This window comes from Protobothrops mucrosquamatus, unplaced genomic scaffold (genome assembly GCF_001527695.2).
Source record: "Protobothrops mucrosquamatus isolate PMUCROS unplaced genomic scaffold, P.Mucros_1.0 scaffold1911, whole genome shotgun sequence".
Classification (NCBI taxonomy): Eukaryota; Metazoa; Chordata; class Lepidosauria; order Squamata; family Viperidae; genus Protobothrops; species Protobothrops mucrosquamatus.
In genome coordinates, this window is record NW_015388035.1 from 11,328 (window position 1) to 31,995 (window position 20,668).

General features: G+C 43.6%; 1 protein-coding gene across 1 annotated transcript in view; it reads right to left on the reverse strand.

Annotated features, from left to right (window-relative positions):
* The window catches only part of LOC107294327 (poly(ADP-ribose) glycohydrolase-like), a gene marked incomplete at its 3' end in the record, with an annotated part of 41,038 nt that overhangs the window by 9,912 nt on the left and 10,458 nt on the right, over window positions 1-20,668 (reverse strand). The window contains 2 exon segments of the mRNA XM_029285593.1: window positions 2,832-2,989; window positions 5,966-6,058. Coding sequence (XP_029141426.1) covers window positions 2,832-2,989; window positions 5,966-6,058 — 251 coding nt within the window.

A 20,668-nucleotide genomic window follows, 5' to 3' on the forward strand; every position in this document is an offset into this window, starting at 1 on the left:
GCAGAGGGAGGAAGGGAGAGAGGGAGAAGAGGAAGGAAGGAACGGAGGGAGGGAAGGAGGGAGGGGGAAGGGAGGGAGGGAGGAAGGAAAAGAGCGGAGGGAGGAAGGGAGAGAGGGAGAAGAGGAAGGAAGGATGGGTATGGGACATCTACTGCAAGGAGAAATCAAAGAGAAGATGCCAAACCAAGGCATGAAAATTAAATTACCTTTGACACTAAAAGTCTTATCATATGTCATTGGGTATACCTCCTAACAAATGTTTGGGGAGGAATCATCAAAAACTGATGTCCTCTCCTTGTCTTCTTCCTTGCATTTTCAAGTTTATTTTAAAGACAATAGAACTGTGGGCAAAATGAAGGACTTCCAGTGTCTTTGTGAGAACACACAACCATCTAGAAAAGAGGAGTTAAGACGGAAGAAATCTGAGTCTGGGGCCATCAGGGAGCCAAAAGAATTGGGTGTGATTAGCTGATTGGTTAGTTGGCTGTCTTGGTTCTGTACCAGCTGCACTGTGCTTGGATTCGTCTTGTATGTTGCATTATGTTGCACAATTCTATATTATGTGCTTTTGGCCTATTTTGTAGGTATTTCTTCTGAGCATCGACAATCATAACGGAAATATCCGTTATGCGTCATAGGGGCTAATATCACCTGTACATCAAGCAACACCAATTTGCGTTTGGTGTGTTTTGTGATTGTTGTTGTCAACGCTGCTAACATCGATGTTTGTGCATTGACAACAGATGGAGATGTAGCCATTTTCTTCCTTTCGCTTTTAGAGTTAGATGATGCTGGGGAGGGGGATGTGAATGAGAGTCTAGTTAGTCATAACAACACTGAGTCTAGCGTGAGAATCAAGGTTGTTGAAATCAGACATGATAAAGAATTGGCGAGCTGAAGCCCACACTTCAAGCTAATTGGGGAATGTGATTTATGACTGTAAATTGGAGGAGGGAATTGTGTTTTGATACTATGTGCCATGGGGAGGGGAATTCAGTTTTTGGCTTCGATTATGTAAGTGCCGATATTATGCTACTCAAATAAAAGATTCTTTATGGTAAACAATGCCTCGAAGTTCTTTTGAAGAGTTTCATCTGTCGGAACCACGACAGTTGTTTTGAGAATGCGCAAGCCTCGTAGATGGTAGCCATTTTAGTAGCCCTCTCAAGACCCCGAATGTGTCCCTTAGTTTAAAATGCTGTGGGACTCTTGATCTGAGATAAAATTACCGAGAATCGCAAATCCTTAACGCATCTCTGAAACCCCCGTGTGGCTATCTAGAAGCTCTACAGTAAATGAAGTCAAAATAATCTCGGTTCCACTATATAAAATTCAGCATGGCTAAGAACTTAAAGTTTGTTTTTTTTTAAACCTTCTGATCAGTTGCTGTCAACAGCACATAAGGAGACAGAAGCAGGGAACCTGAGGTTTAAGAAAAATAAATGCATAATATTTTTAACCTTTTGAAGCAGATGGATAGCCTTGACAGGCTTCAAATCATCAGACACCTAGCCTTTTATTGAATATGTACACATCCAAGTTGCCATTTTATTGCCTAAAACGACTCTTATACCGCAGATTTAAAAAGTTATTTTGACAACAGCTGTGTTGTCCTCAAGTAAAAAAACAAACACACGTGTCGGGTTTAAGCTTCCCAAGCAAGTGTACATTAAATGTCTATGGAGATTCTCAGTCATCCAGGTCGTGGTTGTCCCAAAGGGGCTTTTTCAAGAGGCAACTGGACCTCCTTCTTGTTGTTTTCTTGAAGACGTTTCGCTTCTCATCCAAGAAGCTTCTTCAGTTCTGACTGAATTCTGATTCAGTCAAGCTGAAGAAGCTTCTTGATTCAGTCAGAACTGAAGAAGCTTCTTGGATGAGAGGCAAAACGTCTTCAAAAACAAAAACAAGGAAGTCCAATTCCTCTTGGAAAAGCACCTTTGGGACAAGTTTACATTAAATGTGTTCTTTTTTTCCCTTCTGTTTGGGAAAAGATTAGCTATAGAAAATGGCCGGCTGAGGTAATTAATTGATTTAGAAGGCCGTATCTCAAAGATATCGAATACAAAGATATCCGAGACAAGCTGAACTATTTCTGAGATAGAATATAATTTCCACCAACAATATAGATGGTAGGAAAATGAGCAAGTGTGTTGCAGCAAGCTGTGTCACAAACACAAAGTGCAATTTAAATCCACAGTGTTTCTACGCCTTCGTAAAATGCCCTTGAATGCTCATAATTTACCTCACGAGGGCAACATCAGGACCAAATAAATGAAGGTTCTAATGGAAAAAGACCATTCAAATAAGAATCTAATGTCTCCTACTTCCTGAACATCAGTAAAATGGCTTCTTGTACAATCAGATATCCTAGATAATACAGGTAGTCCTTGGCTTATGACCAAAATTGAGGCTGACATTTCTGTGGCTAAGCAAGATGGTCGTCAAGTCAATTTTGCCCCATTTTACCACCTTTCTCCCCTCACAGTTGTTACGTTAGTTAACCCGGCTGTTAAGTGAAATCTGGCTTTCCTATTGCCAGAAGATTCCAAAGGGTGATCACATGACCCCAGAACATCGCATAACAAACTGGCATAAGTACACGCCAGTTGCCAAGCTTCTGAATTTTGATCATGCGACCATTGCAATGCTGGAACGGTCGCAAGTGTGAAAAACGGTCTTAACTCACTTTTTCCGTGGTAATTTTGAACAGCCACTAAATGAATGCTCATTAAGTCGAGGACCACCTGTAACCGGAGGAAGTTATGAGGTACCGTGCGGAGAATTCTAGGCAGAGGAAACGGGAGCATTTTCAGACAGGACCGGCATTCTACCTGTTGAAGTTAATGTCTGGAAAGCTTGAATATTCCGATTTCATCTTTGCGTTGCGCCGAGGAAAAGTGCAGAAGAAGGCATTGGCTAGCAAACTGGCCGTCTGCTCCTGTGACATGGTGATGGAGTGGTTCATTTTTTGCTTCAGAAGAGGTATTGGCTAAAAGAAAAACAGAACAAAAGACAGGTCTATGGAGAGTCTCCATCATCCAAGTCATAGTTGTCTCAAAGGATGCTTTTTCCAAGATTTTTTTTTCTCCTTGAAAATATTTCGAGAAATTTCTGAAGCTTCTTGAGATGAGGAGCAAAACATTTTCAAGGGGGGGGGGGAAACCAAACCCAAGAAAACCCAGTTGCCTTTTGAAAAGCACCGTTGGGAAAACAAGATTGGGCATAATCACTTTATAAATTCTGAACACAGAGTATCGCCCAGCCACGAGAAGCAGCTGGAACAAAATTACATTTGCTAATTTAAGAGGTGCTGGTGGCTCCTTAAATCAGCATCGCCACCCAAGTCAAGAGTTGTTTATCCAAGTTGATTGGGACAAGAGTCTTGTTTGGCAAACGGCAGACGTCAAATCAATAAAAACAAGAAGCGCAAACAAAACATCAGGGTGTTGAAGACCTTCGGGGGGGGGGGAACAGGTGGAACGTGAAGAAGCCAGGAAGAAAAAAAAATAAAGCAGGAAGGGATTGCGTTAATCGTCCTTAGCAGTTTGACTCTCGTGGGGTTTAGACAAGGGCAATCACAGGCAATCACACTGTAACAGCTCTGAGACGAGGCGCCATGATGAGACACCAAAAAACACAACCGTGTTAGGAGGGCTGACGCATTCCTTTTGTTTGATTGCCTTGCTTAAATGGAAAAGAAAATTAGGGTTCAAGAAAGAAAGAAAAAATATGGCAAACCAACAAGCTTCCACTCAAGCCTCATTTGCTGTCTGGTTGTTTTACAAATGAGTTTAACCTCAAGAGAATATACGGCCAGCAGCCCTCAAAGAGGAGATAATCGGAGCTCGTTTCGTGCAGCTCCTTAAGAAGAAACTGTTTTAAAAAGTGCAAGCAGAACTCACTGTTAAGTTACAGCAGAATTCTGCAAGATAATGCAGATTTTCAAAATGTGATGGTATCCTTAGTTAAAAACCCTCTTTTCTAAATTCAAGAGAAAGGACCGTTTGCTTACTGTGGTTCTTTGCATTCATAAATTCAGAGGTCCTGTTTTTTTTCAGTATGATTATTAGAGGTAACCAGCGGTTTGGGGTTAAAACTCTTAGTTCTAGGCTGCCGGTTCGTAGCAGCCTAGAACTAAAGAGTTTTAACCAAAAATTTCTGATTACCTCTGTGGGAGATGGAAATATAGCCCCCCTTCTCATATAGTATGATAGGGCTAGAACAAAACCTGAAATAGGCCCCAGAGAAGTGATTTGAAGCTTTAACTTGGACTGTATGCTGTTTCCCAATAAGGACATACTATTTGTAATCTGCCGAGCTTAGAGCAGGGCTTTTCAACTTTTTCACCCATTGTACCACTTTTAGGATATGGCAATATCTGAGTACCACCAATCGCCTAGCAAGGTGTCAAAAACTTGATGACCAAAAAAAAAAAAAGGGAAAAAGTGATAAAGTACAGGTAGTCCTCGACTTACAACAGTTTGCTTAGTGACTCTTAGAAGTTACAATGGCACTAAAAAAAGTGCCCCCCCCCAAGCCACAGCTAAGCAAGACACCTGCCTGCCAACCCGGCGGCGCTCTTCCTCCTGTCCGAGGTTTCCATTGTTGTGAGCATTTCTGTTGAGGACTGGCAGTGGGGGTGGGGGGTGTTTGGTTTTTATTCCCCCCGTCTGCTGGGTGGTTGCAGCAGGTTTTGGTCACTTCACATGACCCTGGGACACTGTGACGGTCATAAATATGAATCAGTTGCCAAGTATCTGAATGTAAATCACAAGACCCTGGAGATGCTGCAACATTCCAGCTGATCGGTGCTTCTTCAGGGCTCAGCAGAAGCACCAGGATCAGCTCCAAGCTCCAGCTGGAGCCTGGCGCTGATCCTGGCGCTTCCGCTGAGCCCTGACAGCCCTGCAGCTCCAGCCATCTCTCGCTCAGGCTTGTGCGGTGCTGCCACCGGTTCAGCTCATTCCCCTCCCCCACTACTTTTCTAGGATGGTCACGTACCACCTGCCAGGTGCCAATGTACCACAGGTGGTACCCGTACCACTGGTTGAAAAGCCCTGGCTCTGGATCCATCGGCCTATAGCTGTCCTTTTGGAATCTGCTATGCCACATGGTCCTCATTGCAATGGGTTGTTAATGGAAGTGATGTTGTGTTATTATGCTATGTTCCAAATCATTAGAAAAAATAAACCTCTGAATCTTAAAGTAAGAATGATTGTTTTGTGTTGCTGTCGCTCCTCTTTTCCGTTGGGTTTTCCCACGACACCTCCAAGAATCATACTGAAAAAAAAGCAGGATCTCTGAATTTTCCACCTCCTGCTGAAACAGGTCGTTTTTCCCTCTGGAAAAACAAATGGATGCCACGCAAGCACCTCCAGGGGAGATAGGAGTTGTATTAGTATAACAAAAACCACTCGATGATGTTTGCAGACAAGCAAGACTGCTGCAAAAAAAACCATCGGTCACACAATCGGTCTGTTTTACAACCACATACAGTACAGGTAGTCCTCGAACTGATCACATTTCATTTAGTGGCCATTCCAAGTTAACAACGGCACTGAAAAAAGTGACTTACGGCCATTTTTCACACTCACAGACCACTGCAGTATCCTGGTGGTCAGGTGATCAAAATTCAGAGGCTCGGCAACTGACTCGTATTTACGACGGCCGCAGGGTCCTGGCGTCAGAGGAACCCCTTTTCTCACCTTCTGAAAAAGCAAAGTCAACGGGGGAAGCCCGATTCACTTAACAACCGTTGACAGTTGCAATTCACTTAACAACTGTGGTCGTAAAAAGGGGCAAAGCTCACTTGAGGACAGAAATTGTTGGGCTCAACTGTGGTCCAAAGTCGAGGACTACCTGCATAACCGTCAATAAACAGGTTCCATTATGGCTGTATGTCGAGAACTACCTGTACAGCAAATAAACCCACTCCAGAGAACGCCCTTTGGAGGTGTGGACTCACCTGGGTGCAAATGCTTGGCAGAGAGAGCGCCAGTTTCACCATGTCGGGCAAAATGGACTGAAAGAGATGCTGAGCTTCTGCGTCTTCCAGCACCTGGAGTAAAAACAGGAGGAGAAAATTCTGACGTCAGGATCAGGGTGAACCAAACCAGGATCCCTGCTTAGCATGTTTAGAACAGAACAGAGCAGAATTCTTTATTGGCCAAAGGTGACTGGACACATAAGGAATTTGTCTCCGGTGCAGAAGCTCTTAGTGTACCTACAAGCACCCAGCGATAAGTCCACGTTCATAATCATAAAATACAATCATCATAAACCATAAGATGCAACGCTCCGTGACAGTCGTAGGATACTAAGTAAGCAATCAACATCAATCATACTGGGATATTAAAATAAGTAGCCAATGTGAATCATAAGGTACAAGCAACAAAGTTAGAGTCGTAAGAAGGATAAGGAAATAGGACATAGGAAAGATGAGGAGGATAATAGTAACACAGCTCTACTAGATAGTTGGACAGCGTTGTGGGAATTAGCTGTTTAGCAGAGGAAAAACTGTCCTTCTGTCTAGTTCAGTGATGGCAAACCTTTTAGAGACCGAGTGCCCAAACTGCAACCCAAAACCCACTTATGTATCATTGGGTGCCGGGTGGGCGTGGCTCATTGGGTGGGCGTGGCCCATTGGGTGAGCATGGCTGCAGTGGTAACAACAGACTGGGTGGGACTAAAAAGTTCAATCAATCAATTCCAACTTTGCGAGATCTTTTTTTCCGCGAGAAGTTGAAATTGATTGATTGAACCTTTTTTTTTTTTGCACATGGCGGTGGAGGCCTAAAGTGAAAAGGTTTTATAAAACCCAGCTGAAGGCCTAGGACTGGGGCGACGGCGCGCGTGCCCACAGAGAGGGCTCTGCGTGCCACCTGTGGACGCATGCCATAGGTTCGCCACCACTGGTCTAGTTGTTTTGGTGTGCAATGCTCTATAGTGGCGTCCCAAGGGGAGAAGTTGAAACAGTTTATGTCCAGGATGTGAGACTCCCTGTAGATATTTTCATTTCCTGGCTCGTGCAGTATACCGGTCCTCAGTGGAAGGCAGGCTGGTTGTGATTGTATTTCCTGCAGTCCTAACTATCCATTGAAGTCTGTGTCTGTCTGGTTTGGAGATCTGGACACACAAAACAACAATGTTACTGATGTTTTTAAAAGAATCCATCAATCATGCCAAGGGGATTTATTGCCCTTGGGAATGGGCTAAATTTTGAAAAGTTTCTAAAGTTGTTTGTTTTTGTTTTGTTTTTCATTTCTCAATTAACGGTCACTTATTGCAACCATGTATTTTGAAGGAGGTTTTAGGAATTGCTTCAAAGGGAGGGCCGTCAAGCATTGCCATCTTCGCTTTTCCTCCCACACGTGCACTGCATTTCCAAATTGTGGAACAGTACGAAATGTCAAAGGTCGAACTTGGATTTTAGGAAGTGACATCAAACCAGTGCATGTAAAATTAATTCAAAAGGCGACATTTGACCTGAAGCATCCAGGAGACTGGCAGATCTTGATCGCGTTCCTAGCCTGGCTCTGCCCCCGTCTCTTAAAACTGACATTATGATGCTTTTTCTGACTGACACGCGTTCCATAGCCTCCCTCACCTGGTGACAGATTCTGGCCCTGGACTTTGTTACACCTGTCAGCTCTTCTGTCTTTTCCTGACACGGAGAATAAAACAGACCCAAAGCACCAAAGACCCGGACGGTGCTGCCTCTTCTGACCTGTTCCTTTTCAAGCAATTCTTTTTCATACTTGGGGTTTCGTCCATTTATTCGTGGTTAAAAGAGCTGCACAAACTGGCAAGTTCTTTATTAGCCCGGAAATAAATGCATTTTTGTTGGTAAAATCCAGAAGTGTTCAGAATAGGGGAATATCTGGGAGAGTGTCCAGATGTCCTAGTTTTCTGAACTAGGATACAGTTATGTTTAATTGTTCCCGTCCTCTTTTTTGTCTGGCCTTTCTTTCAAGCCAAAGATAACCGATGTAACATGCCTTCTTACAATTTTTCCAGAAATTTGGATTCAGAACAGAACAGAATTGCAGAGTTGGAAGGGATATTGGAGGTCTTCTAGTCCAACCTCCTGCTCAAGCAGGAGATCCTATGCCAGGGGTAGGCAACCTTGGCTCTTTTATGACTCGTGGACTTCAACTCACAGAATTCCTGAGCCAGCATGGCTCAGCTTGGAACCTCTCCCTTTCCCCTCAGCATGGCTGGCTCAGGAATTCTGGGAGTTGAAGTCCACGAATCATAAAAGAGCCAAGGTTGCCTACCCCTGCCCTATGTCATTTCAGACAAGTGGTTGGGAAATCTCTTTTTCAAAACCTCCAGTGATGGAGCATCCACAACTTCTGGAGGCAAGCCGTTCCACTGGTTAATTCATTCTCGCCGTTAGGAAATCTCTCCTCGGTTCTAGGTTGGCTCTCTCCTTGATCAGTTTCCATCGCTTCTTGTCTTGCCTTGTGGTGCTTTGGAAAAGTTTGACCCCCCCTCTTCTTTGTGGAAGCCCCTCACAAATCAGAACACTGCTATCATGTCTCACTTAGTCCTTCTTTTCACTAGACAATCCCTGCAGCCGTTCTTCATGTGTTTTAGCCCCCAGCCCTCTAATCATCCTTGTGGCTCTTCTCTGCACTCAACATCTTGTTTATAATATGGTGACCCAAACTGGATGCAGTATTCTAAGTGGATTCTTCCAAAGCCACTTAGCAACTTGGCTGTGAGGTTCCCCATGGCCAGCCCAATGCCTTCACCACTACGCTTATCCTTATTTTGTGCTGCATTTCTGAAAACCAGCGAAGTCTTCTGGCTTGGTGGAATCCATCATGACCAACGAAGAGGACTTCTTGGCAAGAATTTGGAGATACGAGATTCACCTCTCCTTCTCAATCATGCTTGAATTTGTCTAACAAACCATGGTCTTCTTAGAGGCGTTTTAGAAAATGGACCTGCCATGATGGTTTTTTTTAAAGAATCCAAAATACTTTCTACCACTTTGCAATGACCTTGAACCATCTTTAAGCAAATTGTGTCAGCTGTTGTGGACCTCTAATTTCTTTTGAGGAACGAAGAGATCTTACTAGGTTGGTAGGCCTATCAAAGAGCCGTTCTGACGAGAACTGGCTAACTATTAACATAATGAGCCCCCAGCTCACCTCTCCCTGGTAATCTCATCAATGGGAATCAGGCAGCATGTGAATTTAATAAAAGAAACAAATAAGTAGTTATCTATAGCCCAATTCTTTAGGTAAATTTGTTTCTTGATATTTTTATGCCATTGTTCCCTCCACCGCTCTGAAGGCTGAGAGTACATCATTAAAGCAGCAAAAAAATATAACGTTGACAATGGGTGTGTAGAAAATACAGCAAATAAAACAGGCTTGTCATTATTTCTTGTGATCTATACAAGTTGTTTGGCAACAAAAAGGTTAGGGAGCGCTGCTGTCCACACACAAAAACCTCACTGTGTTATAATGCAACTTTTGAGAAACTAACTTGACGCAAAGGGTAGAAAATGCAGACTCGCATCTATCTCCTTTCTTAAAAGATGACAGAAAACTGACAAGCCCATTTTTAAAAAACTCTTCATTTTTAAAATAAACCTTATGTCTCGAGAAAGGTGCTTTGTTTACGCGATGTGGTTTGCCACTCACAATTTGGGTGAATTTTATCAAGGTTGACTCAACACAATAGTTCCTGAGAGTTTAGCCCAGTTTCACCCTTAAATTACTCGTGAGGCTAAAGCAATTTTGGGGAGCAGGATGGAGAATGGAGAATACCTTTCCACCAAATATCCACACCCCAACACATTCTTCAAAACCTAAGTGAGCAGGGCTAGCACAGCCTATGTTTACTTTAATAATTAATAATTTAATACTTAGTACAGCCTTCCTTTGGTTAAAAGTTTTGGAAGAAAATGCAGGTAGGTGGGGGGAAAAGAGAAAGATTGTCTTTATAAATTACCAGCTTCATGGGATGAATATTCACGCCATAATGGCTTCATGGTATTATTTGTTGTTGTTAGTTGCGAAGTCATGTCCGACCCATCGCGACCCCATGGACAACGTTCCTCCAGGCCTTCCTGTCCTCTACCATCTTCTGGAGTCCATTGAAGCTCACGCCTACTGCTTCAGTGACTCCGTCCAGCCACTTCATTCTCTGTCGTCCCCTTCTTCTATTGCCCTCCATCTTTCCCAGCATGAGGCTCTTCTCCAGTGAGTCCTTCCTTCTCATTAGGTGGCCAAAGTACTTGAGTTTCCACTTCAGGATCTGGCCTTCTAAAGAGCAGTCAGGGTCGATCTCCTCTAGGATTGACCGGTTTGATTGCCTTGTAGTCCAGGGGACTCGCAGGAGTCTTCTCCAGCACCAGAGTTCAAAGGCCTCAATTCTTTGACGCTCAGCCTTCCTAATGGTCCAACTTTCACAGCCATACATTGCAACTGGGAAAACCATGGTTTTGACTATACGGACTTTTTATGGTATTATATATTTATCCAAAACACCAAGAGCAAGTGGAAGGTAAGGTAAAACCAGCAAATGGTAAAGTGATGCTGGACAGTCTGTAAATCTAATCCTGGAAAGATCTGAAACCCACTCCTTTTAGTAAAGTGCAGGTCAACCTCACTTGACAGCAAATGGGACCGAGAAATCTGTGGCTAAGCAACATGGCCGTAAAGCGTGATGTCTCTGTCACTTTAGCAACAGCAGTCTTGTTTGCCCCCCATGGAGAAAATCACCATGGTTTATTAAGCAAGCATTTCCTATGACGATGACGCTCGGCTTCCCCACTGACGTTGCTTGTCAGAAACTGGCTGGGAAGATTGCAAATCACAATCAGTCGTCTGATTGTGGGACGCTGTGATATTGTAATTGTGCCCTGCTCCCCAAGTGCTCCAATCAGGATCACGTTGACTGCCAAGGACCTTGCGATGGCTGCAACTACAAGGGCCAAGTTGTAAATAACCCTTGTCCGGTAAGGTGTAACTCTGAATGATCGCCGGAGAAGTGTTTGTTAAGCGAGGACTAGATATAAACGCTTTCCGCTCTCTTTTTTTGGGGGGGGGGGGGTTATGACATAAAATAAATCCACCGAGAAAATATGTATCAAATATTCCTTCGCTACCTTAAAATACATTTTGATTAGAAAAACACAAACACAGAGTGAAGGAAGTCCTCTTTGAGTGAAGCACGGAAAGAATTCTATCGGAATCTGCGGAGAAGAGCCTCATTAGAAGACAGCGAAACGGAACGTTTGACATTTATCAGACTCGCAAACTGACACTTGGAAAAGAAAAGAAAGACGACAGGCTTAGATGTGAGCAGTTAATTTGGCGCCCTCTCATTTTTCTCTCCGGAAGGTAAAATATTTCTCCTGCCAATCCAGGATGACAACGATCTCTCAGGTGTATCGCACTTGACAGGGGAGGCTTCCTTTTAATGACTTCCCTAATTTGAAATAAACTTCAACTCTTTTAAGAGACCGAGTAATGCCGCGTTATTCTCTTTATTAAATGACATGGGGGAAAAATGTAGAAAGAGCATTGAGAAACTCTTTCCTCCTTTAATTTCTATCTTTCCCCAATGCTCACGTTCAGCAATGTTTAAAAACTGTGCATCAAAACGCCTGTCACTCCGATTCATCACAGACCTGTCTAAAATGCAAGCCCAGCAGTCAGCAGCAGTGAAGTTTCTGCCTCTAAGTTTCCTCCTGAAATTAACCGTTTAGGAAACTTAAAAAGAGATTCCACAAGAGGGTTAAAATATTAGATTTCGTTTTTAAGTACAGGTTAGTCTTTGATTTACAACCACAGTTGAGTCCAAAATTTCTATTGCTAAGCGAGGCAGTGGCTGAGCGAGATTTACCCCATTTTATGACCTTTCCTGCCACGGCTGTTAAGTGAATCACTGCAGTAGTCAAGTTAGTCACCCGGTGGTTAAGTGAATCCGGCTTCCCTCACTGACTTTGCTTGTCAGCAGGTTGCCAAAAGCGGATCACGTGACCTCGGGACACAGCAACGGTCGCCAAGCATCCAATTTTGATCACGTGACCATGGGGATGCTGCAACGGTGGCAAGTGTGAAAAATAGTCCTTGTCGTTTCAGTGTCGTTGTAATGGACGACCCAGGGCACCGCACAGAGGCAATGCAGTCAGCTGGCAATTCAACCCGCCCTTTAGTTGCTCCAAATTTTCCCCAAATGCTCCCACATTTCTGGCAAGCCTCCAAACACAGGAAGACCCACACACACCTTCAGCCGCCTCTGGCTGCCAGTAGTTTCATATGTAGTAGGAGAGGAATTTACTCAAGGCCGCGGAGATAACAAGGAATGACACATACTTCATAAACCTGACGAGTCTGTGTGAATACACACTTGCCTGAGCAGTCTCAGAAGGGAAGCCAAAATACAGTCCGAGTTCTTTGAACATCCAAGCAACGTTGTCAGCCAGTCCAATGGTCAGAGTTTCCGGGTTTCCAAGCAGAAGTCACAGAACAAGAGATCAGCAACAACACACACAAAACTCCAAGGAATAAGCGTTTGTTCCCGACAAATGCCCCTCCGCACAGCATCTCCTTAAATCTCAGTCTCCAGGTGTGCCTTGTGGAGAGGGGAGGGACGCTCTCCTCCCGAGTAGCTGATCCTGCCTGCGTTGTTCCCTCCTTCTCTCCACGGTCTAGGATCAGGTGGGGGTGGCCCCTGCTCATCGCCTGAACTCTGTCTCTCCTGTTCATCCTGTCCCACTCCTGAAGGGCCTTGGCCTGCCTCAGCCTGCTCTTCCCCACATTCCTCTGAAGCCACAGACACTTCTCCCTCGACCTCCATAGGGTCCCGTTCCAGCTCATTTTCCTCCGCAGATTCAGGCTCCGATGGAGGCATGACATCATAACTTTGAAAGGTCACTAAACAAACTGTCATAAGCCGAAGACTACCTGTATACTACAATGGCTAATGTATGCTCAGTAAGACAGTTTGCAGAGAGAGGGAGGAAAAAAGATTACTGTCCTTCGGTGCCGGGACGTATTTTGATAGAACTGGTGCAATCCAGATTATGTATCTTCTCCTGAGAGCGTACGTTCCTTTCTGCCTTTTAGAGTGGGGAAATGGGACACAAAGGTCTCATTAAAGAACTTCTGGCGCCTCTGTGTACTTTTTGGTGAACTCTCTGGGCAGATGACGGAAGAGGGATATTGCGGAGAATAGGCTAATGTGCTTTCGACTGAGTCTGCTCAATGGGCCATTTGGTCTCCAAATGACAATTTCTGGTTGAGCCTGCTTGATTTCCCCATTAAGTCCTTCCCTTGCTCCCAGCTGGGCTGCCAGACAGATATGGAAGCCAAGCACAAGGCAAGACACGCATCACCCTCCTCATCCCTTCTTGGTGCTACCAAGAAACGTCCTTAGGAACTAAAGGCCTTCCATCATGGACAAAGTATTGGCTGAAAGATACTCCGAAAAGAATTAAGAACTCAGAAAATGTTAATATAGTGCAACATTGTTGGTACGGTCTACAACCAGCTCAGCAGAGACTAAAATCCAGGAAAAGCTTCCTTTGGTCGATGGAAGAGTTTGAAGAATTTGAAAGCAGAGTGGATCTATGGAAAGCTACAAAGAGCCGACGGGGATGGAACCAACGGAGGAGCTGTCACCTGGGTGTGGCGAAAGCTGAATGGACTACACACAGATGTAACAAGATCCAGAGACATTCTCAACAAAGGGGATATTCTGCTCTTTGCAACTGTGGCGACATGCAGACAACCACACATATGCATGCCTGTCCTTTGTGCCCCAATCAGCGTACACTTGAGGACCTCATGGCAACGCGACAGAACGCAATTAACGTTGCTAAGTTTCTGGGCAAGGTCAGTAAATGCACCATTTCAGGCAGGGTAGTTGACTTATGGGAGAGGTGATGAATCCTATAAAAGCAGACACATCACTAGAAGCCAAAATCACGTCTGATTTACTTTGGCCATGTCACTGGAGAAGTCAATATGCTAGGAACGGTTAGGGCAGTGGTGGCGAACCAATGGGACGTGTGCCAAAGGGGGCACTTGGAGCCCTCTCTGTGGGTACACGCGCCTCGCTCTTTGGCTAAGTTTTCGCAGGAAAAAAGCCATTTCTCAAGCCCCCTTCCTAGCCAAAACAAGCCTCCGGAGCGAGCGCGCTGTTTTCAGCTTTGAATTATATCAAATCTGACACCAGAAATAGACTAACAGATGACCTGAGTGCTGCATGTGTTGCTTTCAAACTTACAAAGTATAAGCCAAGGTTAGACAAATTATCAGCATGCATACAACAGCAAAAATCACATTAATTGTTCAAAAGCATGCCAAATGCAAACTTTTTACCTTTCAGTAAAAAGTTGTTTGTATCACCGAAAACTTTGTTATTGTGTTTTTCTTTTAAGACAAAAGATGTTAATGTATGAGTTGTTTTTTCTAAACTAAAACCACAGTATTCAGATTAAATTAAATTGTGTTGGCACTTTGTGATAAATGAGTGGGTTTTGGGTTGCAGTTTGGGTACTCGGTCTCTAAAAGGTTCGCCCTCACTGGGTTAGGGGAACAAGAAGAAAAGGCAAGCAAAGAACAAGCTGACTTGGTACCATCAAAACTGATACAAAGATGAACATCCAGCAGCTGAAAGACGCTGTGCTTGATAGGGCAGCATGGACAGCCCTTGCCTATAAAGTCAGAGACGACTGAACGGTTAAAACAACGACAAAGTTGGCTTATGGAGACCTCGGTGCTCTCTGAGCTTGGCTTGTTTGCTCGGAGACATTTCATGACCCAACTGGGTAACATCATCTGTGCTGGGTGAGTGAGGAGTTTGCCCCTTGTTTATAGAGCTTGCTCTTTATACAGTTGACTTACCAAGTTTCATATTCCTGCCTCATTTTTGAGCATGGTTTACCAATCGTAAATTGGTAAACCATGATGCAAAAAAAAAAAAGTTGCAGAAAGATAATACTAAAGAGCAAATCACACCTTTGCATTTAATGTATAGTACAAGCAGCATCAGTCACTCTTATGATGGCTGAGGACCAGCGTAACAGTGACCTTGAGTGTACAGTAGTGGCCAAAATTGTGGAAACCTTTTGGGAAAAGTGTATTTTTGAGATTTGATGGCTAATAACACCACTTTTTTGGGGGAGTAGTACCATAAAATTATGTATCAATGGAAAGATAATTTAATCAAGAATGTAACGCAACAGAGTTTGTTCAATTATCTGTACTGTATTCTATGAAAAGTTATAGTCAAATAACCAGAAAAAGGAAGCACAACTTGCTTAGGTTGATCTCAGGTAGCTTTCCTTCATCCGATGGTAGCCAATGAGCATGAGTGTTTAGAGAGCCAATCGGGGGTCATCTTGTTTTGGCCATGAGCCAATCAGATCACAGTAGGGTTCAGTTACTGATGTCATGTATTGAAGCTGAGAGGAGGACATTTGTCGGTGTGTTATGTGATCGCTGTCAAGTTGGTTGGGGTTTTTTTTTGTGTTCTTTCGTTTAGTGAGCTTGTAAAACGTAGTAAAATTAAAGTGATGGTGCAAAGAGGAAAAGATGATTCTGCACACAATTAATTGATTGCCTAGCTGGCCCTTCCCATTAATGATGCCGTCCCTACCAAAGTGTGGGTGGGGGAATGGAACTTTGACTTTGGGTTTTGCTGATTAGATAGGCTTGTTGCTATAGAAATGGCCAATATATATATTATTATGTAAAAACAAAATGCTGAGGTTGTATGTCAGTCTTATGCTTTTCTTTCTTTGTCCCCTTTTCCCCCCTACCCTTTTTTCCCTCCCTTAATTTCTCCCTTGTTTTCATTTTTTCTTTGCATTTTCTATTTTGATAAACTAATAAAATAATTTCAATACCGAAAATGATATTTGGACTTGCGTTTCGACCACGCTGTAAGTTTAGAGTTACCCTGTAAGTAAGATGGGCGACCAATAAAATTTAATTCATAAATTTAGTAATGCACTTGCTGTACCCGGCCACGCGTTGCTGTGGCTCAGTCTGGTTAAATGGAAAAGAAAGAAAAGAGAAAGTGCACATTTCTAATAGGTTTAATGTCACAAGGCTTGTGGGTATACAATATTTTTTTGTTGTTGCATTGTCTGTGCATCAATTCCAAAGCAAATGTCCCACGAAATAATTAAATCAAAATGAAAATAAATCGAAATCTATGAAAATTCAATTGAACAATGCAATCGGAAACATTGAAATGGAATCGTAAAATTGGAAATTTGGACATCGTAAATGGATCGTAAATTGGAAACATTGAAATGGAATGGTAAAATCGTAGCGCGTGTTGCTTTTACGTCCAACAGACGGCGCTGTTTTTTTTTAAAAAAGCATGTTTTTACCTGTCACAGGTGACATCTATACAATATAGGTATGTAAAAACACGCGCGTATTCGAATGCAACGTTGTGTCAAAATTTCAAAGAAATTGGTGAAGAACTTTCGCAGATTTAAGATTTTGAACAAACGAACATTTACATTTTTATTTATATAGAAAGAAGATTGGATGAAGAGATAAATACATTTAACATTGTGGCATTCTCCGTGCAAGACAAGAGCTCCCTCTTTTGTCAGTTTTTTGAAAATCCCCCCCCCCAAAAAAAACACCCCACAGAGCTATGTTTTATACAGATCTGTGTTCTCTTTAAATGAAATCTTAATTATAACATCTCGGGCTTTGTGGCTCAAGGCATCAGAGAAGGAGGGGGGGGAATAAAAAACGTGGCACTTTTATACACTTCTAAAAGGCAAGCAGCTAGAAAGCTTGAAAGAACTGGAAAAGTTGGGACACTCATCGTCGCCCCTGTTGTCATTTTCAACACAGCAAGAATCTCCTGCGGAGAGCAGCCCATGTTAATTTGTTAACGAATTATTTTTTTAAAAAAAAAAAATCTAAACAGCCCAATATCCTAAGCTCTCTAGGTGCTTTACACTAATGAGGTGAAACCACAAGGTAAAATAACCGAAACGGTAACTAACAGCAAAAAGTAAATCGTAATTGTAATTCAAAACTTGCCTGGAGTTACCAAAATAACTGCGTGAGCTGCAATAGAACCAGCAGTGCATAAAAATCAGGACTCAAATGAAAGAAACAAGTCGTGAGATAAAAAAAAGAAGAAGTTGAGACTCTAGAAAGAGTACAGAGAAGAGCAACAAAGATGATCAGGGGACTGGAGGCTAAAACACACAAGGAACATTTGCTGGAATTGGGTATGTCTAGTTTAACGAAGAGAAGGACCATGGGGGACATGATAGCAGTGTTCCAATATCTCAGGGGCTGCCCCAAAGAAGAGGGAGTCAAGCTATTCTCCAAAGCCCCTGAAGGCAGGACAAGAAGCAATGGATGGAAACTAATCAAGGAGAGAAGCAACCTAGAACGAAGGAGAAACTTTCTGACAGTTAGAACAATTAACCAGTGGAACAACCTGCCTCCAGAAGTGGTGAATGCTCCAACACTAGAGGTTTTTAAGAAGAGACTGGACAGCCATTTGTCTGAAATGGTATAGGGTTTCCTGCCTGAGCAGGAGGTTGGACTAGATGACCTCCAAGGTCCCTTCCAACTTTATCATTATTATTATTATTATTAGAAGCAACCTAGAACTAAGGAGAAACTTCCTGACAGTGAGAACAATTAACCAGTGGAACAACCTGCCTCCAGAAGCGGTGGATGCTCCAACACTGGAAGTCTTTAAGAAAAGACTGGACAGCCATTTGTCCGAAATGGTGTAGGGTTTCCTGCCTGAGCAGGGGGTTGGACTCGATGACCTCCAAGGTCCCTTCCAACTTTACTATTATTATTACAAAAACAAGCAATCGCCAAGAAAATATGCTCACTTTACTTGCCTAATTCATCTCTCTCCCCCTTTTATTTTTTACTCCTCTCCACCTTAACAATAACAACGCAGACCAAAAGAATCCAAATCTTTTGTATTATTTACAAGCTAATGAAGAAAAACAAGGTGAGCTGAATTCTGCAACTAACTCCAGTTCGAAATACTAGGGAATCCTGACAGCAAATCCTTGCAGACGATTCTATTTTCCCCTATATTTTAATTTCAAATCAATATAAGAACTTATTGGTACATACTGTACATCAAATGAAAAATAAAACAGGATACACAGACTGGTCTCTCCTTCCTCTTAAATCGATTCTTATCTGGCATGTGACAGCCCCAGAAAAAAGAGCAGAAAGAAAAGCAGTGCTTTTTTTAAATAAAAAAAAAAGGATTTTGAAATATTTTGTAACATTTGCATTTTAAGATCGGGAAGAAAGACTGTTGTATTGGTTTTTAGCTGCATTTAGCCACTGCTTCTGAAGTTTTCTTTTCATTCTGCTGGACACTGACAGTGGTTAAATTCGATTTGATTTGGAAAGACGTAAATCAAGAAATAAATCAACATGTAAAAGTTTTTTAAAAAGTGTTTGTCTCGACAGAGGTAAAATTCCAGAAGTCCCTAAAAGGATCAACGTAAGACATCGGATGAAACTGTCGACGTGGATTCAGTGCCATCCCACGTGGCACAAATGTGAGACCGCACAACACCGATGGAATTAGAGCCAATCCGAGAACTGTTGTGGGTCTGCTAACAACCCCTAAAAACTACTTGCGCCTTTGAAATGCTTGCTTATCTCAGCTGAGTTCAAAACCCACTTTTTTTTTTTTTAGTTTAACATAGCCATATTCAGCTGAGCATCTAAGAGAAGTATTAAAGTGCAAACAAATACTAAAGTAAGTGGTTTTGATTATTAACAAGGATAACAGAGTTGGGAGGGATTTTGGAGGTCTTCTAGTCCAACCTGGAGACCCCATACTATTTTGGACAAATGGCTGTCCGATCTCCTTCTGTGATGGAGCACCCACAACCTCTGGAGGCAGGTCGTTTCACTAATTAATTGTTCTAACTGTCAGAAAATTTCTCCTTAGTTCTAGGTTGCTTCTCTCCTTGATTAATGGCAATGACTTCATTGATCTGGTTAATTTCATCACCATCAAACCGCCAACCCTTTGATTTTTTTTTTGAAAGCCAGACGCTAGAAAACGCCCACAGTCCAGATGTTCTGCCTGAATACGCTGCTGGAATTAATTCTCTGCTGATGATGTTTCACGTTCTGATAATCTATCCCGGGGTGTCAAACTCAATTTCATTGAGGGCCGCATCAGCATTGCGGTTGCCCTCGGGGGGGCTGGGTGAGTGTGGCCAGGGTGGGTGCGGACTACTGGGTGGGCGTGGATGGAGTGGGTGTGGCCTACTGGGTGGGCATGGCCAGCTCTACATCGTTCGCATCAAGGGTGCCTGTGGGGGCCTACTGGGCAGGAGTGGGACAGATCTGAGAGTCTCTGGCAGAAGGGGGTGGGACCGGGGCAAGCGCCAAGGCATGGTCAATTTCTTCATTCCTCACAAAGGGTGACACCTCCCATGCATGCACCCAGGAGGTGGGCCAACGCGGCAGGGGCTAGTTCCTCGCTGTTTCCAGATGGCCTTGTGGAGCTAAGACTGAATGCATTTCAGCATAGATGGCCACCACAAAATTGTACATTGGCTCCCGGACGGCCTGGGCCAGGGCCAAGGCAGAGGGGGCCGTTCCCTCACTGTTTCCAGGATGGCTTCGTGGGCCTGTACTTTGGTGAAGCGTCCGGCGTAGGCCGGGGGTCGGGAACACAAACTGTACAGACTAGATAGGGTATAGGAAACTCCCTTTCGTAGCTATTCCGTTATGTCGGTTTTATGTCTTGGGACGGACGAGAATTAGAAGAGGAATATCGACGGACATGAACCACTACAACAGCGACTAAAGAAGGGTTCTACGTTTCGTTTTCAGCCATAAATCCTTACACGTCTCCTTAATGATTGCGACAGAGCTGGCTTGGAGAGTCAAATTAAAGAGCTGCTGGGAAGCTACTCACCGTCTCTTATTTATGACTGGAATAATCAGGGTCAGACTCTCTGCGCGTTCGTCAGAAAGAGTTAAGGGACAATTGCACTTAAGGATTAATTATGGCTACTCCCGGAGGGAGCAAATGCATCTACCGCAGGGCTTTTCAACCTTTTCACCCATTGTACCACTTTTAGGATATGGCAACATCCGAGTACCACCAGTCGCCTAGCAAGGTGTCAAAAACTTGATGACCCCCCCCCAAAAAAGGACAAAAAGTGATAAAGTACAGGTAGTCCTCGACTTACAACAGTTCGCTTAGTGACTGTTCGAAGTTACAGTGGCACTGAAAAAAGTGCCCCCCAAGCCACAGCCGAGCAAGACACCTGCCTGCCCACCCGGCAGCGCTCTTCCTCCTGTCCGAGGTTTTCATTGTTGTGAGCATTTCTGTTGAGGATTGGCAGCGGGGGTGGGGTGGTGTTTGGTTTTTATTCCCCCCGTCTGCTGGGTGGTTGCAGCAGGTTTTGGTCACTTCACTTGACTCTGGGACACTGTGACCGTCATAAACATGAATCAGTTGCCAAGCATCTGAATGTAAATCACAAGACCCTGGAGAGGCTGCAACATTCCAGCTGATTGGTGCTTCTTCTGGGCTCAGCAGAAGCACCAGGATCAGCGCCGACCTCCAGCTGGAGCCTGGCACTGATCCTGGCGCTTCCACTGAGCCCTGATAGCCCCGAAGAAGCGCCAATCATCTGGAAAACAGT